Here is a 26,520-nt window from a genome sequence, read left to right as displayed (position 1 = left end):
TTGGATGGTTCTGAATGCTCGGTTTCAGAGGGCGTTGTAAAAACTGGAGGCTTGTGATGTCACATATGGGCAGGCTTCCTTATATGGGCATGGCCGTAGGCCAGATACACACTCTGCGCCTGTGTTTATGTTGCTAGAAACGGTGTTTCTTTGGGTGTAAGGGAAAGCTAAAAGTTACAATTCCTAAAGACGGGAATTAAAATGTAAAAAATTTAATAAATTATATATTTTACAAAAAATATATATATATATATATTATAATATATTTATATTTTTATATTATAAATATATTTTTGTATAATTTATATAATTTTTTACATTATATATATGATAAATATATTTTAATATAATTGATATAATTTTTTCAATAATAGTTAATCTTTGATTTTCTTTTATTTTAATATAATTTTATTATTTTATAATATATATCATATATTATAAATATAATATATATATAATTTTATATATATATATATAATATCACCACTGTTTGTGGTGGGAATTAAAATGTAAAAAAAAAAAATTATATATTTTTAAAAAATTACAAAATTATATATATATTATAATATATTTATATTTTTATATTACAAATATATTTTTGTATAATTTATATAATTTTTTACATTATATATATTATAAATATATTTTTATATAATTTATAAAAAAATTCAATAATAGTTAATCTGTTATTTTCTTTTATTTTAATATAATTTTATTATTATATAATATATATCATATGTTATAAATATATATATATATATCTCACCACTGTTTGTGGTGGGAATTAAAATGTAAAAAATTATTAATTATTATTATTAAATTAGATTTGTTTTTCATCCCTTAATAGTAAAATATTTCATTTATGATTTAAAAGGTTGTCATTTGACTAATATTTATATTTGTTTAACTACTAATTCATTTTTACACATTTTTATTCTTCTTTTGTTAGCAAATGGTGACATGTTGTGGACAGGAAGTGACTATGTATGAATTATTGCTAAGAAGGGGTCGGATTATTACATATCATATATCATTTTTAATGTCCCAGTAATGTCGTCCACACTATTATTTTTAACGGCGTGCACCTTGCAGGACAACCACTACCGTCGTGAAGATAGCGACACGTGTCTGCTGTGCGACTGCTACCCGGTGGGCTCCTTCTCCAGAACGTGTGACCGTGACAGCGGCCAGTGTCAATGTAAGGCGGGCGTGATCGGGCGCCAGTGTGACCGCTGTGACAACCCCTTTGCCGAGGTGTCCGCTCACGGCTGCGAAGGTCAGAACACGAACACGCCGCTTCCGGGTCACGGGTCGAATCTCGTACTAAATATTATTAATATTCTTCCATTTTTATTCGGCTCCTGACAGTCATCTATGACAGCTGCCCCCAGGCCATTGAGGCAGGAATCTGGTGGCCCAGGACTAAGTTTGGTCTCCCTGCAGCAGTGCCTTGCCCCAAGGGGACTCTGGGTAAGGAGGGGTTTGGGATTAGCATAAAATAATGACAATGCATGGATGTTGCCTCCAGGCTTTTTGGGAGCTGCAGTGGATTTCTCAGCTCATGTGATGCAAATACTCCTCATTCTCCTCCTCCTCGTCCTCCTCCTCCTCCTTGCAGGCACTGCCATTCGCCACTGTGATGAGCACAAGGGATGGCTGCCTCCTAATCTCTTCAACTGTACCTCGGTCACCTTCAGCCAGCTCAGAGCACTGGTGGGTAGTTCCTCTCTGTCTTTGCACCCCATTTGTTACTTTGTTAGCCACACGAGGCTAATGTCCAGCTCAGGGGTCTCAAACAGGCGGCCCGCCGGCCAAATGTGGCCCGCAGGACACTAGTTTGAGGCCCCCGCCTTGATATGCCCACGCAAGTTTGATATGGATGCTGTATGGTATCATGTACCCAGAAAAAATTATTACGTTTGATTCATGTTCATGTTAAAGGTTAAATAACTGTTAATAGTTATCCTCCCTATCCGTGTGGAAGTGGTAAGTTTTTGGCTATTTAAGTTGAAAGGAAATAACTTGAAGGCTACCGTTTAGGTCGCTAGCTCTCTAGTTTGCGAGTTAGCATGTGTCTCAAGACCCTGCAGTTGCGCAATATGTTGTAAATAAAAAGAGTATAAATGTGACTATAGTCGTGTTTTGTCATGTCTACAGGGCTCTAATAATGCTTTGTTCATTTTAATATGAAAAAAATCATTTGTCTACCCACCAACTATATGTGCTTTCTTAAGTTTTTATTATTTGCCGTTTTATTATTATAATTATTATATTTATTTATTACTGATTGATTGATTTTCTTTATTCTTGATTTTTTTTATTTATTTTTCATCTTATTTTGTGTAGAAAAATAAAAAGTAAAATATTTGAGAACAGTGGAATGTTTTATCAGAGCTTTTCTTGTAGAAAATTGGAACCAAAGTTTTTTAAATTTTTTAGTTTTTAATAAATGCGTTTTTTTTGTTTGTTTTTTTTGGAAAACCTGATGCGGCCCAGTCTCACCCAGACCATAGCTCCAGTGGCCCCCAATTAAATTGAGTTTGAGACCCCTGGTCTAGCTTATTCCTTACAATGACAGTCATCAATTTTCTACAATAAAAGCTCTGATAAAACATTCCACTGTTCTCAAATATCTTAATTTTTATTTTTCTACACAAAATAAGATGAAAAATAAATAAACAAATCAAGAATAAAGAAAATCAATCAATCAGTAATAAATAAATATAATAATAATAATAAAACTTAAGAAAGCACATATAGTTGGTGGGTAGACAAATGATTTTTTTCATATTAAAATGAACAAAGCATTATTAGAGCCCTGTAGACATGACAAAACACGACTATAGTCACATTTATACTCTTTTTATTTACAACATATTGCGCAACTGCAGGGTCTTGAGACATGCTAACTCGCAAACTAGAGAGCTAGCGACCTAAACGGTAGCCTTCAAGTTATTTCTTGTAAACTTAAATAGCCAAAAACTTACCACTTCCACACGGATAGGGAGGATAACTATTAACAGTTATTTAACCTTTAACATGAACATGAATCAAACGTAATAATTTTTTCTGGGTACATGATACCATACAGCATCCATATCAAACTTGCGCGGGCCGCACTAACATTAAACTTTCATATCAAGGCGGGGGCCTCAAACTAGTGTCTTGCGGACCACATTTGGCCCGCGGGCCGCTTGTTTGAGATCCCTGGTCTAATCTATCAATTATTGCTAAGAAGGGGTTGGACTATTACATATGATCAACTCTGCTTCTTGCTACTCCTTTTCAGACATGCTGAATTGAAGTGTCAACATGTGACGTACTTAAGCGTGTGGGAAATGTTTTTTTTGTGTTTTTTTTTCTTCTACAGTCTGAAAAGTTTTCCAATAATGCATCACTGCTGGACTCCGGACGCGTCCAGCAAACAGCCGCCATGTTGGCCAACGCCACCTTGCACACGGAGAAGTACTACGGCAGCGATGTGAAAGTAGCCTACGCACTCACACGGAGGATTCTGCAGCACGAGAGCAAGCAGCAGGGATTCAACCTCACGGCCACGCAGGACGTGTACTTCACCGAGGTGGACCCACGCACCCACTCAGACCGGCTGCATGATAAAGGATGTCTGAGCTCCTCTTTGTTCCATTCTGTTCTTCAGAACCTGGTCCGTGTTGGCAGCGCCATTCTGTCCCCGGACACCGTTGCACACTGGGAGCTGATCCAGAACACGGAAGGCGGTACGGCCGCCCTGCTGCGCCACTACGAGGACTACGCCAGCGCTCTGGCTCGGAACATGAGGAAGACCTACCTCAGCCCCTTCACCATCGTCACGCCGCACATTGGTCAGGCTTTTATATAAGAACTCTATCATGTCTTATTTTTACACCACTAGACCAGTGATTTTCAACCACTGTGCCGCGGGCACACTAGTGTACCTTGAGAAACCGTGAGGAATTATCCAATATCACTTTTTATAATTAACATTTATTAATCATCATTTGCAAATATTATGTAAATAGCCATGAATATATGGACCCAAATATTCCAATTGCATTTGGTATATTTGCTCAAAAGGAAAGAATTGAACAGGGATGGAATATTCCTTTAACCAATCCGATTGAGGTATCTTGTACCCGCTTAAACGGAAATCTGTCAGTTCTTCTTCGTGGTGTTTTTCTTCTTTTGTTGTTTATTGGCGGTTAGCAAGCAGCTTTCGTATGCATTAGCGCCATCTGTGGAAAAGAATCTAAACCCTTCTATACTTTATTCACAAGTCCAGTTTTATTAAAAAAAGAAAATATATATCTATATAAAACATGTCCTGAGTTTAATTATAAAATATTAGCAAGATTGAATTTGATCTTTTCCTGTTTAAATCGATCCCGGATGCGTTCTTTCAGCGCATGCTCAGATATGACGTAACACGCAGATCCAGACGTTCTTCACTTTTAAAAATGGAGGCGAGCAATCGGCACTGGACTAAGCAAAGTTTGTTTTTGAAACTAAATTTCAAGACTGGACAAACGAAAAACTGGTAATACGGAGTTATTCCAACAAGTGAAAGAAAAACTCGAGGAAGCCGGTATCACGTGATGTTGGTGTTTACGTTTTACTGCGCATGCCCTATTGACTATTCTGGTTGATTTTCACGGCGCATTTAGACAAGAGATTGGAATATTCCTTTCCATGGATACCATTGTTTCCCAAAAGTTCATTCGGAAAGAGAAAAAGTGGTCATGTAAAAACGTGGCTACTGTCGAGTGTTTGTGGTGTAAAGACTGGCAGAGCAATGTAATATTGGTCCGTGTGGCAACACCTAGCTTGTTCCTACTATCCGGTCATGGTGACATTTTGTAACATTTTTGGTTAGTAGTGTGCCGCAAGATTTTTCCAATTTAAAAAAAAAACGTGCCGTGGCTTAAAAAGGTTGAAAAACACTGCACTAGACCACTAACATCATCCATTCATAATTTCTGTTTGTCTCATGCAGTCGTCTCCGTGGATCGTCTGAAGAAGCAGAATTTCGCCGGGGTCAAGCTCCCACGCTACCAGTCCCTGAGGGGCCCTCGTCCTGTGGACCAGGAGACCACCGTCACACTGCCTGACTCTGTTTTTAAAGCGCCCGTGGACACAAAAGGACATCGACACCTGGATGTATTCCCGGACGCGTCTCTTAGGAACCGCTCCTCCGCCAACAGGAAAAGACGCCATCCCGATGACCCCCAAGAGGACGCCGTCGCCAGTGTGATCATTTTCCACAGTCTGGCTTCTCTGCTGCCTGAGAGCTACGATGCCGACAAGCGGAGTCTCCGGTAAGAAATACGCAAGGCGTGGTATCATCTCGTAAAGTTGGTGTCTATCCTGGACTGTCTTTTGTTTTTTCAGCGTTCCGAAGCGCCCCGTCATCAACACGCCCGTGGTGAGCATCACCGTGCACGATAACGACGAATTGCTACGGCACGCTCTGGACAAACCCATCACCGTGCACTTCCGCCTGCTCGCCACCGAGGAACGCTCCAAACCTATCTGCGTCTTCTGGAACCACACTATACTGTAAGCGAGCACACACGCGTAAGAACCTACCATGGGGCTAAATAATGGAAATGACAATTTTGTAGCATCAAGTCGAAATGAAAAAATGGATCTCAATATTATGAGAAACAAACAAAACAACAAATAAAGTTTTAATTTTTGATGACGGAAAAAGTTAGAATTCCCGAATCATAAAAGGTTGAGATAGTTGGGAAATTAAATTTAAAAAAGAAACGGCAGAAATTGAAAAAAACGTATGTAATTTTACAAGAATAAAGTCAAAATACGAAGAGAAAATTCTTATTTTAACAAGAAAAAAAGTCGCAATTTTTATGAGAATAAAGTTTTAATTTTTGATGACGGAAAAAGTTAGAATTCCCGAGTCGTAAAAGGTTGAGATAGTTGGGAAATTAAATTTAAAAAAGAAACGGCAGAAATTGAAAAAAACTTATGTAATTTTACAAGAATGAAGTCAAAATACGAAGAGAAAATTTGTATTTTAACAAGAAAAAAAGTCGCAATTTTTATGAGAATAAAATTTTAATTTTTGATGACGGAAAAAGTTAGAATTCCCGAATCATAAAAGGTTGAGATAGTTGGGAAATTAAATTTAAAAAAGAAACGGCAGAAATTGAAAAAAACTTATGTAATTTTACAAGAATGAAGTCAAAATACGAAGAGAAAATTTGTATTTTAACAAGAAAAAAAGTCGCAATTTTTATGAGAATAAAGTTTTAATTTTTGATGACGGAAAAAGTTAGAATTCCCGAGTCGTAAAAGGTTGAGATAGTTGGGAAATTAAATTTAAAAAAGAAACGGCAGAAATTGAAAAAAACTTATGTAATTTTACAAGAATAAAGTCAAAATACGAAGAGAAAATTTGTATTTTAACAAGAAAAAAAGTCGCAATTTTTATGAGAATAAAGTTTACATTTTTGATGACGGAAAAAGTTAGAATTCCCGAATCATAAAAGGTTGAGATAGTTGGGAAATTAAATTTAAAAAAGAAACGGCATAAATTGAAAAAACGTATGTAATTTTACAAGAATGAAGCCAAAATACGAAGAGAAAATTTGTATTTTAACAAGAAAAAAAGTCGCAATTTTTATGAGAATAAAGTTTTAATTTTTGATGACGGAAAAAGTTAGAATTCCCGAGTCGCAAAAGGTTGAGATAATTGGGATATTAAATTTAAAAAAGAAACGGCATAAATTGAAAAAAACGTATGTAATTTTACAAGAATGAAGTCAAAATACGAAGAGAAAATTTGTATTTTAACAAGAAAAAAAGTCGCAATTTTTATGAGAATAAATTTTTAATTTTTGATGACGGAAAAAGTTAGAATTCCCGAATCATAAAAGGTTGAGATAGTTGGGAAATTAAATTTAAAAAAGAAACGGCAGAAATTGAAAAAAACGTATGTAATTTTACAAGAATAAAGTCAAAATACGAAGAGAAAATTTGTATTTTAACAAGAAAAAAGTCGCAATTTTTATGAGAATAAAGTTTAAATTTTTGATGACGGAAAAAGTTAGAATTCCCGAATCATAAAAGGTTGAGATAGTTGGGAAATTAAATTTAAAAAAGAAACGGCAGAAATTGAAAAAAACTTATGTAATTTTACAAGAATAAAGTCAAAATACGAAGAGAAAATTTGTATTTTAACAAGAAAAAAGTCGCAATTTTTATGAGAATAAAGTTTAAATTTTTGATGACGGAAAAAGTTAGAATTCCCGAGTCATAAAAGGTTGACATAGTTGGGAAATTAAATTTAAAAAAGAAACGGCAGAAATTGAAAAAAACGTATGTAATTTTACAAGAATAAAGTCAAAATACGAAGAGAAAATTTGTATTTTAACAAGAAAAAAAGTCGCAATTTTTATGACAATAAAGTTTAAATTTTTGATGACGGAAAAAGTTAGAATTCCCGAGTCGTAAAAGGTTGAGATAGTTGGGAAATTAAATTTAAAAAAGAAACGGCAGAAATTGAAAAAAACTTATGTAATTTTACAAGAATGAAGTCAAAATACGAAGAGAAAATTTGTATTTTAACAAGAAAAAAAGTCGCAATTTTTATGAGAATAAAATTTTAATTTTTGATGACGGAAAAAGTTAGAATTCCCGAATCATAAAAGGTTGAGATAGTTGGGAAATTAACTTTAAAAAAGAAACGGCAGAAATTGAAAAAAATGTATGTAATTTTACAAGAATAAAGTCAAAATACGAAGAGAAAATTTGTATTTTAACAAGAAAAAAAGTCGCAATTTTTATGAGAATAAAGTTTTAATTTTTGATGACGGAAAAAGTTAGAATTCCCGAGTCGTAAAAGGTTGAGATAATTGGGATATTAAATTTAAAAAAGAAACGGCATAAATTGAAAAAAACGTATGTAATTTTACAAGAATAAAGTGAAAATACGAAGAGAAAATTTGTATTTTAACAAGAAAAAAAGTCACAATTTTTATGAGAATAAAGTTTAAATTTTTGATGACGGAAAAAGTTAGAATTCCCGAATCATAAAAGGTTGAGATAGTTGGGAAATTAAATTTAAAAAAGAAACAGCAGAAATTGAAAAAAACGTATGTAATTTTACAAGAATAAAGTCAAAATACGAAGAGAAAATTTGTATTTTAACAAGAAAAAAAGTCGCAAGTTTTATGAGAATAAAGTTTTAATTTTTGATGACGGAAAAAGTTAGAATTCCCGAGTCGTAAAAGGTTGAGATAGTTGGGAAATTAAATTTTAAAAAGAAACGACATAAATTGAAAAAAACGTATGTAATTTTACAAGAATAAAGTCAAAATACGAAGAGAAAATTTGTATTTTAACAAGAAAAAAAGCCGCAATTTTTATGAGAATAAATTTGTCATTTTATGATGGGAAAAAATAATAATAATCTAATATAATAATATATATAATAATAGAATATAATATAATAATAACAATCTAATATAATAATATATATAATATATATACATATAATATAATAATAATCTAAGAACCTACCATGTGGCTAAGTCCCGCCTCTTATTGGCTTTTTTCGTTTTTTACACATCAGAGCTGGAAAGGGCGGCTGGTCGGCGAAGGGCTGTGAGGTGGTCTTTCGGAACAGCTCTCACATCAGCTGTCAGTGCTATCACATGACCAGCTTCGCCGTGCTCATGGACGTCTCCAGAAGAGAGGTAAGACGTGCTCTTTTCAGGCGGGGCACTTCGCCACCTGCCCCCAATGCAAAATCATGCGTGCCTGAGAATCTGGTTTGTGTCAGAACGGAGAGATCCTGCCCATTAAAGTCCTGACCTGGAGCACCGTCAGCGTCACGCTGGGCTTCCTCTTCCTCACCGCCGTCTTCCTGCTGTGCCTGCGAGCCATGCGGAGCAACAAGACCAGCATCATGAACAACGGAGCCATCGCGCTCCTCTTCTCCGAGCTGGTCTTCATACTAGGAATCAACCAAGCCGACAACCCGGTAACGGTCTTGTTTCTGTCACTCGGAAACTCGTTCTTGTTGTCAAACTCCGCTGTCTTCCCGCTGCAGTTCCTGTGCACGGTCATCGCCATTTTGTTGCACTTCTTCTACCTGTGCACCTTCTCGTGGCTTTTCCTGGAGAGCCTGCACGTGTACCGCATGATCAGCGAAGTACGAGACATCAACTACGGCCCCATGAGGTTCTACTATCTGATTGGATGGGGGGTACCTGCCTTCATCACAGGTCCAAACCTCACCACGATTACGGAATTGAAGACATCTACAATAACTTCTGGCTTCTAACTCCTTGTCGTCTGCAGGTCTGGCAGTGGGACTGGATCCCGAAGGCTACGGCAACCCGGACTTCTGCTGGCTGTCCATGTACGACACGCTCATCTGGAGCTTTGCCGGACCCATCGCCATGATGGTGTCGGTGAGGAGCGCCTCAGTCTTCTGGTTCTTCTCCAGCATCCGGCAGTGATGCATTTTAGATGTTTGTGTGTGCAGATGAACATCTTCCTCAACATCCTGTCGTCCAAAGCGTCCTGCTCACTGAGACGCCACAGCCTGGACAAGAAGGAGCCTCGCGTGTGAGTGCTAACTCTCATTGGATGCTAGCGTTTTGGAGATGATCAGGGTTTTTACGTTGGCCTAATGGAACCATCGTTAGAAGACGCTGGAGATGTTTAGCTATGTTGAACGAACATGGGAGCCGCAAATGGCAAGCTCCTCGTGGCCAAAAATATCCCATATCCCAAAATATCATTTTTGATCTTAACACCAACTAATGCTATCAAGTTAACATGTCAGAATGGAATATGTTACAGTTGGCCACCAGATGGCGCCACTCTGCCTATTCAAAGCATGCAGCGAAATGTCCCAGCCTTTACTGTTTTCTGCAAGGCGTGCGTCGCAATTGTTGATGGATAATGTCATTTGTGTTATGTTATTATCAGTGGTGTCCAAAGGGCAGTCTGGGGGCCATTTGCGGTCCACGGCTGTGTTTTTTTTTTGTGGCACATTTTAAAAACATAATTTCAGTAAAAAAACAACAGCAAAAATAGAAAAATCATTTGTCATTTTTTTAAGAATAAAGTCAAAATATAAAGGTTGTAATTTTATAGCATCAAGTAAAAAATGTAGAATTAAGAAAAAAAATGTATCTCAATATTATGAGAAACAAACAAAACACTAAAGATAGTTGGGAAATTACATAAAAAAAACAACAGCAGAAATTGAAAAAAACATATGGAATTTTGCAAGAATGAAATCAAAATACGAAGAGAAAATTTGTATTCTAACAAGAAAAAAAGTCGCAATTTTTATGAGAATAAATTTGTAATTTTATGATGGAAAAAAATAATCTAATATAATAATATATATAATATATAAATATATATAATAGAATATAATCTAATATATATAATATATAAATATATATAATAATAAAATAGAATATAGTAATAACCTAATATAATAATATATATAATATATAAATATATATAATAATATAATATAATATAATAATAATCTAATATAATAATATATATAATATATAAATATATAATAATAAAATAGAATATAGTAATAATCTAATATAATAATATATATAATATATAAATATATATAATAATAAAATCTAATATAATAATAATAATATATAAATATATATAATAATAGAATATACTATAATATTAATAATTTCAAAAAGTAATAATATAAGAAACAAAAAACTAATCAAGTTTTTAATATGATGGGAATAAATGTACGAACATGATTTGTGGATTATTATTTTTTTAGCAACAGCAAAAATAATGAAAAAGAGCAAAGGCCGAAGTTCATGCTAATAATAAGTTATATACACCATTATGACAAAGATGCATATTTTTCCTGAAATATATCAAACTCCTTAATTCTATATTATAGTACTGATATTGTCATGAAATAGAATTAATAACATTTTACATTTAGTAACTATTATTATAATTTAAATAAAAAAAATCAGTATGCGGATGAAAAAATGTGGCACTGTGGCGACTCAATAATCAGGAAAAAACTGTAAGAAACAATCAAAAGAGGATTATATAGTATACAGAGAGATTAATAATAATAATAATAATATTAATATATGATATTTTGGTAGCAGTTTTTCGGAATCAGATGTTTTTTGTCCAGAGGATTTGGAGTTTTTAAGTGTTTTTTTTTTTAAATGTGACACTGCAGAAAAAAATATGGATGTACCGTAGATAAAGTGGCTGATCCTGTGCAGGTCTGGCCTGAAGACAGCAGGGGGCGTCCTTTTCCTGGTTTCAGTCACCTGCTTCCTGGCTCTGCTGTCAGTCAACAGTGATGTGATCATCTTCCATTACTTGTTTGCTGGATTCAACTGCGTGCAGGTGAGACCCACAGCTGCTCCACTCCACTCCACTCTATTCTACTGTAATAATGATGATTATTGATTATTGATTATGATTATGGTTGCTTCTGTCAATCATCCAGGGTCCCTTCATCTTCTTCTTCCGCATCGTCTTCAGTAAGGAGGCCAGGAAGGCCATGAAGTACTGCTGTGGACACAAGCACCCTGATCACATGATCAAGTCCAAATCCTCTGTGAGTCCCTCATCACTCCTGTCACATAAAGGATCTTTGACTAACATTTTGATGTAGAGCCTTAAACTCTGCACAGTGCGCTGTGTGTCAAATAGATGATCTTTGACGAGCGTTTTTACTGTTTTGCAGTAGGTATTACAAATCAGTAGACTGCTCCTGTCGTATAGAGGATCTTTGGCTAGTATTTTTGTAAAAAAAATTGTAAACAGCAAAGTGCTTGTGTGATATAGAGGATCTTTGGCTAGAGTTTTTTTTCAGTAGGCCCTTAAAGACAGCACAGCAGAGCAGAGGGCTCCTGTCTAATAGAGGATCTTTGACCGGTGTTTTTACATTAGAGCCGTAAAAACAGCAACTACTGTTATATAGGAGATCTTTGATTGGATTTGTTGCTGTATTTATTTATATTATTTATCATTTATTATATTATACATATTATATATTTAAATTTATTAAATGTATACATAAAAATACAAAAAAAACCAATCAATCAGTGATGAAAAAAACCACATCATCAATAAAAAGTACATTGAATACATAATAATACATACAATGCTTAAAATGACTTAAAATACATTAAATCGATAAAAATGTATACATAAAAATACATGAAAAATAAACGCAATTAAATTAATCGGTGATTAAAAAAAATCCATGTCATGAATAAAAATTCCTATAAAATACATAAAAATAATACAGAAATTACATAAAATTACATAATAATATAAAAATGAATACATAAAAATACATGAAAAATAAAGGTATCAGTGATGAACAAAATCCATGTCATGAATAGAAATTCCAATGAAATACATAAAAATTAAATACATAAAATACATAAAAAAATAATACAGAAATTACATAATATAAAAATGAATACATAAAAACCCAATCAAATTATCAGTCATGAAAAAAAATCCACATCATCAATAGAAATTACATTGAATACATAATAATACATACAATGCTTAAAATTACTTAAAATACATTAAATCTATAAAAATGTATACATAAAAATACATGAAAAATAAACGCATCAGTGATGAAAAAATCCATGTCATGAATAAAAATTCCAATAAAATACATAAAAATTAAATACTTAAAATTCATTAAAAAATAATACAGAATTGCATAAAATTACATAACAATATAATAATAAATACATTAAAACCCAATCAAATTATCAGTCATGAAAAAAATCCACATCATCAATAGAAAGTACATTGAATACATAATAATACATACAATGCTTGAAATTACTTAAAATACATTCAATCTATAAAAATGTATACATAAAAATACATAAAAAATGAATGCAATCAAATATTCAGTGATGAAATACATCCACGTCATTACCATTACCATTAAATACATACATTTACATAATCATAATACATAAAGTCCATTAAATACATAAAAATTAAATACATAAAATCATAAAAAATAATACAGGAATGACATAAAATTACATAATATAAAAATGAATACATAAAAATACATAAAAACTGAATGAAATTATTAGTGATGAAAAAAAATCCATAAAAATAACATAATCATAATACATCAATTCCATTAAATACACAAAATTAATACATAAAATGACATAATCATAATTCATAAATTACATTAAAGACATAAAAATTAAAGACATCAAATGACATAATCATAATACATAAATTACATTAAATACACAAAATAACATAATCATAATACATAAATTCCATTAAATACACAAAATTAATACATACAATTACATAATCATAATACATAAATTCCATTAATTACGCAAAATTAATACATAAAATGACATAATCATAATACATAAATTTCATTAAATACACTAAATTAATACATACAATTACATAATCATAATACATAAATTCCATTAATCACGCAAAATTAATACATAAAATGACATAATCATAATACATAAATTATATTAAATACATAAAATTAATCCATAAAAATAACATAATCATAATACATCAATTCCATTAAATACACAAAATTAATACATAAAATGACATAATCATAATTCATAAATTACATTAAAGACATAAAAATTAAAGACATAAAATGACATAATCATAATACATAAATTACATTAAAGACATCAAATGACATAATCATAATACATAAATTACATTACACAAAATAACATAATCATAATACATAAATTCCATTAAATACACAAAATGAATACATACAATTACATAATCATAATACATAAATTCCATTAATTACGCAAAATTAATACATAAAATGACAATCATAATACATAAATTCCATTAAATACACAAAATGAATACATACAATTACATAATCATAATACATAAATTCCATTAATCACGCAAAATTAATACATAAAATGACAATCATAATACATAAATTATATTAAATACATAAAATTAATCCATAAAAATAACATAATCATAATACATCAATTCCATTAAATACACAAAATTAATACATAAAATGACATAATCATAATTCATAAATTACATTAAAGACATAAAAGTTAAAGACATAAAATGACATAATCATAATACATAAAGTCCATGGAATACATAAAATTACATATTTATAATACATAAATTCCATGAAATACGCAAAATTAATAAATGAAATAAATGAAACATTTATGAAATGTTTTTTGAAGTGATATTTGAACATTTGTTTGTTTGTTTCGGCTTGCCTATCCAATCGTCACGATTGTCGATGAATAATAATAATGTCATCCGTGTGCTTGGCGTGTGCCAGCAGAGCTACAAATGCAACAGCAGCTACGCGGACGCCAAGCTGTACCACCTTCCCTTCGGCGAGTCCAGCGCGTCCCTGAACGGGACCATGCACAGCACCAAGAGTCAGCACAGCTACGTGCCCTTCGTGCTGAGGTCAGGAGGTCACGAACAGGCCACTCCCTCACCGCGTCGGCGCCACCGCTGTAAACCTTCCGCTCTTCTTTTTAGGGACGACGGACTGAGCACCAGCCAGGCGCACATCGCCCTCAACGACCACACGTCGCTCTTCCATGAAAATAACCGGCAGGCGGATGACGGTAGGTCAGCGCCTCAGGCCTCGGGTTTCTTCGCTCGTCTTCCGTTTACGGCATCGCTGTGGTCTCCGTGCAGATCACGACAGCGACTCGGACAGCGATCTGTCCTTGGAGGACGACCAGAGCGGATCCTACGCCTCCACGCACTCCTCTGACAGCGAGGACGAGGAGGGTCCCCTCCCCCCGGACCAATGCTGGGAGAACCTGGCGTCCAACGGAGCCAAGAGGCCGCAAGCACACGGTAGGTCACCACATTAGGTACGCTTGTACAATTCTATCTTTACATAAATTAAAATATCATAAAAATTTTATACATAAATTTACATCATCATAATACATAAAGTCCATTAAATACACAAAATTAATTACATAATCATAATATATCATTTAAATTAACTACATAAAAATTAATTATATTAAATTGCATAATTGTATTACATAAATTACATTAAATGAACAAATGCATAAAATGACAATCCTAATTCATAAATTACATTAAAGACATAAAAATGAAAGACATAAAATTACATAATCATACTGCATAAATTACATTAAATACATAAAATAACAATCATAATACATCAATTCCATTAAATACACAAAATTAATACATAAAATGACAATCATAATTCATAAATTACATTAAATACATAAAATAACAATCATAATTCATAAATTACATTAAATACATAAAATAACATAATCATAATACATAAATTCCATTAAATACACAAATTAATACATAAAATGACATAATTGTAATTCATAAATTACATTGACGACAAAAATTAAATACATAAAATTAAATAATCATAATACATGAATTACATTAAATAGATACAAATTTAATGTATAAAATTACATAATCATAATACATAAATTACATTAAATACATAAAATTACATATTCATAATCCATAAATTACATTAAATACACCAAATTAATACACAAAATAAATCATAATACATAAATTCCATGAATACACAAAATTAATACATAAAATTACATATTCATAATACATAAATTACATTAAATACACCAAATTAATACACAAAATAACATAATACAAGAATTCCATGAATACACAAAATACATAAATTACATAATCATAATACATAACTTCCATGAAATACACACAATTATAACACAAATTACATAATCATAATACATACATAAATTACATTAAGTACATAAGATTAATACATAAAAATACTTCAAAACACAATCAGTGATGAAATAAATAAGAAATACATAAAAATGCTATGAGAAATGGAAATATTATGAAATAATTGTAAAAAGCTAATGAAATAAATACATAATACATAAAAAAAATGAATATTTTGATGATGCTTTTATTGAATTATAATTTTATTTCACAATCGAATGAGTTGATTTTCAAACAATAAAAATGGTACAACCAAGCGTCCTAGATTCCTAGCTTCCTAGCTTCCTAGGTCGAGCGCTCTTCCCCTGCGGTTAGCGCCATCAAACCACGTTTGTGTTCTTGGATTCAGAAGGTAGAACGTGCTGGCCTCATCCCGCCGAGCTGCCCGACAGACCCAAGATCAGCCTTGATCCCAGCCTCCCCAGCACGCCATCGGATGAGCGGCTACAGGACGCCGTCACGCCGCTGCTGCCCAACCTCAACGCCCACCCTCAGAAAGGTGGGGGCGGGGGGGACGTTCTCGGGGTGCCGCGTACTGAATCTGCGTACCTCTAACCTTAATGTCTCGTCGTTCCCGGCAGGGATCCTCAAGAAGAAGCAGCTCTCGCCCATCATCGAGAGGAACGGCTTCAACCGTGACGGCGCCCAGGGCCCGGCGTCCCCTCAAGGCTCGTCCTGTAGCGAGCGGCGGGCTAAAGGCGGCCTGAACGGCGTAGCCATGAGCATCAAAGCGGGGACGGTTGACGGCGACTCGTCGGGATCGGAGTGAGTATTCGGCATCCTGTCACGGTTCTTGTCTTCACGTCGCGTCTTTGTCGTTCGATGTCGTCCTCTCATTTTACACTTTGTAGCAACTGTACCAAAGTACTAAGACCTCATTAGTCGCCCCTCTTCTGTTTTCATTGCTTTTACTTTCTTTATTAAATTTTTTTTAAAAATGAAAATATATCTATATACCGTATTTTCGGCACTATTAGATATCCTTAAAAGCGTTTAATTTTATGAAAAATGGACAATATGTCTTCAAATTTGGTACTCCTTATGAGTCAACTGGCTTCCAAAATCCATCAAAATGTTGTGCTAGTTAGCTAAGCGCTCCGCTTCATTGACGATTTAACCATTTCCTGTTGACACAGGCACATAATATGTACGTGGCAGCGATTAACCAATCAGAGACCATGATGTCATAATTACAGTACCTCCGCTTAACGTCCATCTTTGAAGAAAATTATGCTTTTATGGATTTATATTTCATATTAGCAATACCATAATATTTTGGGACGTCCTGGATGAGTGGTCGTTTTGGTTAGGAATTCTCACCACTCGTCCATGTTTTGGCTATTTATGGATAACTGCTCTCGCTGTGGTTGGCAGGAGGCCCAAAGCTTAATAACCTTTTCCACATTAATCACCTAAAAAAGCATGAATTGTAATAATTCTAATAAACTAATTAATGATGATTGATGAAAACTAATCCACCTTTTTTCTGTCTCCTCTGCTTTTATAAAAATACCACATGAAGGTTTTTATTCTTTAATTTCATCCCATGAATCTTCATTGTTTGGACTTGTGTGTGTGTTGTGTTCATCGTTCCTTGTTTGGGTTTTCTTTGTGTTGCTGCTCGTCCATCACCATCTTGTTTTTCTCCCCCCCCCCGCAACAACCCCCCCTCCTTCCCCAGCAGCCACTGCAACACCTCCATGTGAGCCTTCTTCATCCAACCCTGGGATTTGAAAGACTTTTTTTTTATAAAAAAAAACAACTAAATAAAAAGGAATGTGTGTGTGTGTGTGTGTGTGTGTGTCAAACGTCAGTTTAAAGACATTGTTTTGTTTACATACTTGAATTGTGTTTTTTCAATGCACTTTTTGTTTCATTTGCTGCCCTGATTTTAATTTTTTTCATTTTTTTTTATTTTTTTTAGTGTATTTGTGTTCCGATGTTTATATTTTGTGGAACAATAAAGTTGTAATTCAGGGAAGGTTGAGCTAAAACTACTTTATAATGTGTCTGGACTGCGTTCGGTGTGTGTGTGTGTGTGTGTGTGAGCCAACAATCAAGTGAAGGATATGTACATTTTTATAGACTTTCTGCTCTCCATCGTTTTTTTTTTTTATATCGATGTGAGAGAAGAAATATGAGATATGATATGATATGATGTGAGATATGTTTCCGTCCATGAATTAACAGCCGTGTTTTTATAGACTAGCTGTGGCGCCTTTGTAAAAAAAAAAAAAAAAAAAAAACTTTCTGTGTAATCTATTTCTACTGTACAGTGTGGCCTGTAAATGGAAGTAAATATGTACACATCTTTGGAGGGGATTTATGAATTTTCACGTCTTTTCATTGTAACGCCATCAACAAGAAGAAAAAAAGACGAAAAGAATTTACATCCGTGTCTTCTTGACTGCATTTTATCCCGTTTTCTGCTCCTGGAACGCCGCACATAAAAGGCCGAAATGTATTCCCAACACGCACCACTGTTGATTTTCTGATGAATACAACCACACGGTGGCGCTTTTTTTAACACACAATGTTTCATCCACTTCCACACATTTCACCTGAAGGACAACAAAATATCATATTTTAATACTTTTAATGTTTTTTTTTAATGACTTCAGCATGAAATGTAAATGTAACGTTTTGGAGGTTTGAACTTTTTAAAGATGAGGATGTTTATGCTTTATTTATATATTAAATATATCTGCAAATATTTTTTTAATGTGTCCAAAATCAGAAAAAAAGGAAGTTGAATATAAAATTCAATGTTTGTTAATTTTTGTATTTATTTATATTAATTTATTCTTTTTTTGTCTCTTTTTAAATTATGAATTTCAACTTCCATAATTTGGTTTTATAAAAATAAATATTTTTCAATTAATTTGTATTTTCCAAATATAGATATTTATATAAATAACTATATATATATATATATATATATATATATGTATAATATATATTTTTATTTTATTGTCAAACTGGAGAATTCAGAAAAAGAGGTAACACTATTCAATAATTAAAAACAAATTTATATGATATTTCCTTTTTAAATATAACTTTTTTAGGTGTTTGTATTTGATTTTAATTAATTCATGAAACTTTGTAAAATAATAATACAAAAATAATTGTTTTAAAAAGCAATATTTTCTGTATTTTATAAATTTTTTATTAATTCATTAAAAAGTTATTTTTTCAACGTATGTATTTTGGTTTTATTAAAAAACTGTTATTCAATAATTAAAAATGTATATATTTCCTTTTTAAATATATATATTTTAGGTATTTTTATTTGATTTTAATTAATTCATGAAACTAAAATAATAATACAAAAATAATTGTTTTAAATTTTCTAAATAATATTTTGTGTATTTTATAATTTTTTTTAATTAATTCATTAAAACGTTTTTTATTTCAACTTATGCATTTTGGTTTGATTTAAAAAACTGAATTTACATTTTTAATTAAGTTGTATTTTATATCCTTATATATATATATATATATATATATATGTATATATATATATATCCTTTTTAAATATATATATTTTTAGGTATTTTTATTTGATTTTAATTCATGAAACTGTAAAATAATACAAAAATAATTGCCTTACATTTTGTAAACATAATATTTTTGTGTATTTTATTACATTTTTATTAATTCATTACCAAGTTTTTGTTATTTCAACTTATGTATTTTGGTTTTATTTAAAAAAACTGAATTTACATTTTTAATTAATCTGTCTTTTCTAAAAATTATGTAATATTTTATATTTATACAAATAACGAAATAAATATTTTTCTTTTATTGTCAAACTAGAGAATTCAGAAAAAAAGGTAATGTTATTCAATAATTAAACAAAAATATATATGATATTTCCTTTTTAAATATATATATTTTTAGGTATTTTTATTAGATTTTAATTAATTCGTGAAACTGTGTAAAATAATAATACAAAAATAATTGTTTTAAATTTTTTAAACAATATTTTGGGGTATTTTATTACACTTATTAATTTATTAAAAAGTTTTTTTATTTCAAGTTATGTATTTTGGTTTTATTTAAAAAATCTATAATTTTTATCTTCTAAAAATTATGTAATATTTTATATTTATACAAATAACGAAATATATATTTTTCTTTTATTGTCAAACTAGAGAATTCAGAAAAAAGGTAATGTTATTCAATAATTAAACAAAAATATATATGATATTTATTTTTTAAATATATATATTTTTAGGGTATTTTTATTAGATTTTAATTAATTCATGAAACTGTGTAAAATAATAATACAAAAATAATTGTATTTTTTAAACAATATTTTTGGGTATTTTATTACATTTTTATTAATTTATTTAAAAGTTTTTTATTTCAAGTTATGTATTGGTTTTATTTTTAAAAATCTATCATTTTTATCTTTTCTAAAAATTATGTAATATTTTATATTTATACAAATAACGAAATATATATTTTTCTTTTATTGTCAAACTAGAGAATTCAGAAAAAAAGGTAATGTTATTAAATAATTAAACAAAAAATATATATGATATTTTTTTTTATATATATATTTTTAGGTATTTTTATTAGATTTTAATTAATTCATGAAACTGTAAAATAATAATACAAAAATAATTGTTTTAAATTTTTTAAACAATATTTTTGGGTATTTTATTACATTTTTATTAATTTATTTAAAAGTTTTTTTTTCAAGTTATGTATTTTGGTTTTATTTTTAAAAATCTATCATTTTTATCTTTTTTAAAAATTATGTAATATTTTATATTTATACAAATAACGAAATATATATTTTTCTTTTATTGTCAAACTAGAGAATTCAGAAAAAAAAGGTAATGTTATTCAATAATTAAACAAAAATATATATGATATTTCCTTTTTAAATATATATATATATATATATATATATATATGTATATATATATATATATATATTTAGGTATTTTTATTAGATTTTAATTAATTCATGAAACTGTAAAATAATAATACAAAATAATTGTTTTACATTTTTTAAACAATATTTTTGGGTATTTTATTACATTTTTATTAATTTATTAAAAAGTTTTTTATTTCAACTTATGTATTTTGGTTTTATTTAAAAAAAATCTATCATTTTTATCTAAAAATTATGTAATATTTTATATTATACAAATAACGAAATATATATTTTTCTTTTGTCAAACTAGAGAATTCAGAAAAAAGGTAATGTTATTCAATAATTAAACAAAAATATATATGATATTTCCTTTTTAAATATATATATTTAGGTATTTTTATTAGATTTTAATTCATGAAAAATAATAATACAAAAACAATTGTTTTAAATTTTTTAAACAATATTTTTGGGTATTTTATTACATTTTTATTAATTTATTAAAAAGTTTTTTATTTCAACTTATGTATTTTGGTTTTATTTAAAAAAAATCTATCATTTTTATCTAAAAATTATGTAATATTTTATATTATACAAATAACGAAATATATATTTTTCTTTTGTCAAACTAGAGAATTCAGAAAAAAGGTAATGTTATTCAATAATTAAACAAAAATATATATGATATTTCCTTTTTAAATATATATATTTAGGTATTTTTATTAGATTTTAATTCATGAAAAATAATAATACAAAAACAATTGTTTTAAATTTTTTAAACAATATTTTTGGGTATTTTATTACATTTTTATTAATTTATTAAAAAGTTTTTTATTTCAAGTTATGTATTTTGGTTTTATTTAAAAAATCTATCATTTTTATCTTTTCTAAAAATGATGTAATATTTTATATTTATACAAATAACGAAATATATATTTTTCTTTTATTGTCAAAGTGGAGAATTGAGAAAAAGAGGTCATGACGTTATGACGTCTGCTCACCTCCAGCCGACACCCAGACAAAGAGAGACGTGTCAGTCGGGGACACGGCGATCGGCCACATGACCTGATGCGATTATACTCCTCGTCATCATTTATGAACGTCCATTAGCTTCTTTCTTCTCCGTCCACAGGCGCCCTTTTGTCTTTTGTGCTCATCAAAGCATTTCTACAAATTAACATGGCGGAACGTTCCACCGCACTTCCACTCACACTCATGATGCTGGCAACCGAACATAAGACGTCTTATGCCGTTTAGTTTTTCCTCTTCAACTTATAGAGAAGTACTTTACTACTACTTTAGTACTACTTTAGAGGAATGACGTGCAAACAAATCCTTTGGGAATCTCCACCATCACTTTCTGTCAAGTTCCCTTTGGTTTTCATACAATCCCCAATTTACCCAGAGGTGTAGGAAACATATTCACTCAATAAATAAGCGGCTTGTCCTGTTTTGCATCTTTTATTTTCAGTTGCAATTTAGGGTGCTTGAAATTAGGTGAAAAACCTTTCAAAAAAAAAAAAAGAAACATTTAAATTCTGTGCAAAGTCACAAATCCATGCCTCACAAATTACTGCAATAGAGAATAAGCAAATTAAGCTTTAATATAATACCAGGTATGAATTCCACCACTTTCCATATATTTATTGCTGTTTTTATTTATATATATTAATGTGTTCTTAAATTATTACTAGTTATAATAATAAATAACATTGTAATTTATTAATTAATTCATTCAGAATTTACTGTGATATTTATCATAGTTGTTAACCTTAAATGTATTTACCATGAATTACTTCTTAATTTTAACTGCGATTGTACACAAGGAAAATTTGCACAATATTCGAACTCAGCCATGCTTTCTCTTAATTGCCCTTAGCATTAAATACAATTCAGTTAGCTTTCAAATCACATTTCCAAACCAAAGTGAAATAAACGTACTTAAATACATACGCAACAATATAAGCTAACTATTTACACAATTTACACAATTCCAACCACATTAAATCAAGTTAACCACGATGCCAACAAGCGTTTAAACACAACAGTCAGCGCACGTGAGCGTTAAAGCAGTCAACAAGCCACGCACGAGACGCCGTGGCTAAGCTATCGTTAGCACAGGAATCTTTACATTGAAACAGTTTGGCGTCTTACCGGCTGCCTCTCTGGTGTTTGTATGGGCGACGTACAAACCATTGTTAAACAGTCTCCAGTCTCCAGTCTCCAGCCTCCAGTCTCCAGTCTCCGGTCTCCAGTCTCCAGCCTCCAGCCTGGTGCCCGCTGTTTGCTTCATTGCTCCACCTGTGCTGGTGTGCGCCACTTATTCCGGTCCGGCCTCGATTGATGTCACGAAGGTTCCGCCTCCTATTTTTGTTGACGTGTCTAAATCTCAACTTTGACCTGACACTTTCCATTCAGTATAAAAAAACAATAACAAAGGTTAGCATGTTAGCTACACAGTCAATTTTTAAACATTTTTAAAGCCATTTTGGGACATTTTTTAAAAAAGTGTTCTGACAAATAACCAATGAATAATAATATATAAAAATACTATATAATTGATTATTTATAGTTACATGTAAAAAATAATTTCACTTATTTTTCACTGAACATTATATTCAAAATGAACAAACAAACATTTCTTATAAGTGCTTATTCAATCGATATATTATTGATATGCATTGTGATAGAAGTTGGGATTTTTTTTTATTTAATAAAAAATAAAAATTTTATTAAAAAAATATTTTTGGGACTTTGGCGCCTCACTGACGGATTTTAAACAAAAATTGTTTGACAAATAATTTTAATAATGATAAATAAATATAATTACTTTTTTTTGAAAGAAACAAGCTTTAAAATGAACATGTAATATTTAAAAAATATATATTTATATTTAATAATAATTATAAACCCTAACCCTAACCCTAGCTATAAGATGTTTACATTTATTAATAATAATCTGATTATATGTAATTTGCTTTTTTTATTGATTGTATAATTTCAATTTCAAAAATAAAAATGTGATATAATTATTTCATAAATATATTGATATATATCGATAAAGATGGGGATTTTATTTTTTTTTAATTTTTACATTTTATTTAATTGAAAAACCTTTTTTAAGGAACTTTTGTGCCTCGCTGAAGAACATCTTTTATAGTGTTCTGACAATATTAATTTTGTTCTGACGATATTAATCATTATTATATACTTATTCATATTGTATAATTATAAATAGCTATAAGATGTTTACATTTATTAATAATAATCTGATTATAATATGTAATTTGCTTTTTTAATTAATTGAAATGTTCACTGAGCTTTATGTGCAAGTTGATTACAATTTCAAAAATAAAAATGTGATCTAATTATTTCATAAATATATTGATATATATCGATAAAGATGGGGATTTTTATTTTTTTTATTTTTACATTTTATTTAATTGAAAAACATTTTTTAAGGAACTTTTGTGCCTCGCTGAAGGACATCTTTTATAGTGTTCTGACAATATTAATTTTGTTCTAACGATATTAATCATCATTATTATATTCTTATTCATATTGTATAATTTAACACTAATTTTCCTGTAAAAAAAATGCAATTGTTTGTGAATATTTGACATAAAAATATTAAATACAGTCAGTATTTATTTTATTATTATTTCACAGAAAAAAAGGGTCACCAACCTGTAAAAACAACAACTTATTTGCAGAGCAATTTGACCTTTGAACCCGAGGTGGGGTTCGCAGCACCCAAAGCACATATTTTATGAATCTAACTATAAAAATAAAACAAATAGACCCAAAGACAAAAAGCAGCAAGTCTGAGTGTGGAGTCTTGTGATTTGCTGTAACAGATTCTTTTATTAAAAAAAAAAAAAAAGATGTTTGAATAGATGCAGATATTAAATACAATCTAAAATGGAGATTTTTTTTTTGTTGTTGTTGACAATACTGCTAATGGAGTACATTAAAAAGTTGCATCTAGTAACGTGTTTTGTATGAAGGGGAGGCAATTAGCATGTCAGCTACACAGGAGTGATACAAACAAAAACAACAATAAAACACTTCTTGACCCCCCCCAAATTTCTTTATAAATTACATCAACCTGTGACCGAGCCCCGTCTTTCATAAATAGCACAAAAATACTTTTCAGTTCGAGTCCTCCAACCCGCTGTTTTTCCGCTGCGAGCCGTAGCTGCAGAGACGGACCATGATGCTTTGCAGGCTGGGCTCCACGATACCCAGCAGGGGCCGCTGGGAGGGGTCGCCGTTCCAGCAGGCCTCCATCAGCTGCCAGCACTCCTCGTCGAAGGTGGACAAGCGCTCGGGTCGGGCGCCTGGGTGGGGAGGGGGAGGGCGGAGAGGGGGGCGGACCACGTGGGCGCCAATTAGAGTCATCATGTCGTTTTTAAAAATAGAACATCTGCTATGTTTCCTCACAGCTTTGTTATACAAGTGAAAATAGCATATGCAAATTAGCATGAACGTCGCTCGAAATTTCCTTATTTTTGCTTTTTTTTGTTTTGTTTTAATTTTTCCAAATATTTTAAAAACATCATATTATGAAAAAAAAATTAGAACATCCACTGTTTCCTCCTATCTTTGTCATACAAGTGAAAATAGCATATGCAAATTAGCATGAACGTCGCTCAAAATGTCCATACTTTTGCTTTTTTTGTTTTGTTTTAATTTTCCAAATATTTTAAAAACATCATATTTTGACTTTATTCATAAAATATAACATTTCCCCAGCCTAATTTTCAAATTACAATTTTATTGAATTTTTTTGATAATTTATTATTCTTTTATTATTTATTTTATTATTATTTATATTTTTTTGTTTTGTTTCAATTTTCCAAATATTTTAAAAACATATTTTGGAAAAAAAAATAGAACATCCACTGTTTCCTCCTATCTTTGTCATATGCAAATTTGCATGAACGTCGCTCGAAATGTCCATACTTTTGCTTTTTTTGTTTTGTTTTAATTTTCCAAATATTTTAAAAACATCATATTTTGACTTTATTCATAAAATATAACATTTCCCCAGCTTAATTTTCAAATTACAATTTTATTGAATTTTTTTTGATAATTTATTATTCTTTTATTATTTATTTTATTATTATTTATATTTTTTTGTTTTGTTTTAATTTTCCAAATATTTTAAAAACATATTTTGGAAAAAAAAATAGAACATCCACTGTTTCCTCCTATCTTTGTCATATGCAAATTTGCATGAACGTCGCTCGAAATGTCCATACTTTTGCTTTTTTTTGTTTTGTTTTAATTTTCCAAATATTTTAAAAACATCATATTTTGACTTTATTCATAAAATATAACATTTCCCCAGCCTAATTTTCAAATTAAAATTTTATTGAATTTTTTTGATTATTTATTATTTTTTTATTATTTATTTTATTATTATTTATATTTTTTTGTTTTGTTTTAATTTTCCAAATATTTTAAAAACATATTTTGAAGAAAAAAAATAGAACATCCACTGTTTCCTCCTAGTTTTGTCATACAAGTGAAAATAGCATATGCAAATTAGCATAAACGTCGCTCGAAATTTCCTTATTTTTGCTTTTTTTTGTTTTGTTTTAATTTTTCCAAATATTTTAAAAACATCATATTATGAAAAAAAATTAGAACATCCACTATGTTTCCTCCTAGCTTTGTCATACAAGTGAAAATAGCATATGCAAATTAGCATAAACGTCGCTCGAAATTTCCTTATTTTTGCTTTTTTTTGTTTTGTTTTAATTTTCCAAATATTTTAAAAACATATTTTGGAAAAAAAAATA

The 26,520-nt window shown here is 30.5% G+C and overlaps 2 protein-coding genes across 2 annotated transcripts in view; one reads left to right on the top strand and one right to left on the bottom strand.

Annotated features, from left to right (window-relative positions):
* Window positions 1-17,809, top strand: part of celsr2 (cadherin, EGF LAG seven-pass G-type receptor 2) — a 101,621-nt gene extending 83,812 nt beyond the window's left edge. Inside the window, exons 15-34 of the mRNA XM_078798513.1 lie at window positions 1,093-1,276; window positions 1,369-1,470; window positions 1,619-1,713; window positions 3,371-3,580; window positions 3,659-3,842; window positions 4,991-5,312; window positions 5,386-5,553; window positions 8,591-8,714; window positions 8,801-9,001; window positions 9,071-9,245; window positions 9,322-9,434; window positions 9,509-9,591; window positions 11,271-11,397; window positions 11,501-11,611; window positions 14,372-14,502; window positions 14,578-14,666; window positions 14,740-14,904; window positions 16,178-16,327; window positions 16,410-16,593; window positions 17,510-17,809. Of these exons, the coding sequence (XP_078654639.1) occupies window positions 1,093-1,276; window positions 1,369-1,470; window positions 1,619-1,713; window positions 3,371-3,580; window positions 3,659-3,842; window positions 4,991-5,312; window positions 5,386-5,553; window positions 8,591-8,714; window positions 8,801-9,001; window positions 9,071-9,245; window positions 9,322-9,434; window positions 9,509-9,591; window positions 11,271-11,397; window positions 11,501-11,611; window positions 14,372-14,502; window positions 14,578-14,666; window positions 14,740-14,904; window positions 16,178-16,327; window positions 16,410-16,593; window positions 17,510-17,534 (2,943 nt within the window). The 3' untranslated portion in view covers window positions 17,535-17,809. The remainder of the gene's footprint in view (window positions 1-1,092; window positions 1,277-1,368; window positions 1,471-1,618; window positions 1,714-3,370; window positions 3,581-3,658; window positions 3,843-4,990; window positions 5,313-5,385; window positions 5,554-8,590; window positions 8,715-8,800; window positions 9,002-9,070; window positions 9,246-9,321; window positions 9,435-9,508; window positions 9,592-11,270; window positions 11,398-11,500; window positions 11,612-14,371; window positions 14,503-14,577; window positions 14,667-14,739; window positions 14,905-16,177; window positions 16,328-16,409; window positions 16,594-17,509) is intronic.
* A 6,846-nt stretch (window positions 17,810-24,655) lies between these two features.
* dstyk (dual serine/threonine and tyrosine protein kinase) overlaps window positions 24,656-26,520 on the bottom strand; it is a 42,109-nt gene continuing 40,244 nt past the window's right edge. The window contains exon 14 of the mRNA XM_058054189.2: window positions 24,656-25,053. Within this exon, the coding sequence (XP_057910172.2) occupies window positions 24,866-25,053 (188 nt within the window). The 3' untranslated portion in view covers window positions 24,656-24,865. The remainder of the gene's footprint in view (window positions 25,054-26,520) is intronic.

This window comes from Doryrhamphus excisus, linkage group LG18 (genome assembly GCF_037039965.1).
Source record: "Doryrhamphus excisus strain RoL-2023G ecotype Guam linkage group LG18, RoL_Dexc_Guam_v1.1, whole genome shotgun sequence".
NCBI lineage: Eukaryota > Metazoa > Chordata > Actinopteri > Syngnathiformes > Syngnathidae > Doryrhamphus > Doryrhamphus excisus.
The sequence above is the reverse complement of the archived record's forward strand: the minus strand, read 5'-3'. Positions and strand labels throughout refer to the sequence as shown.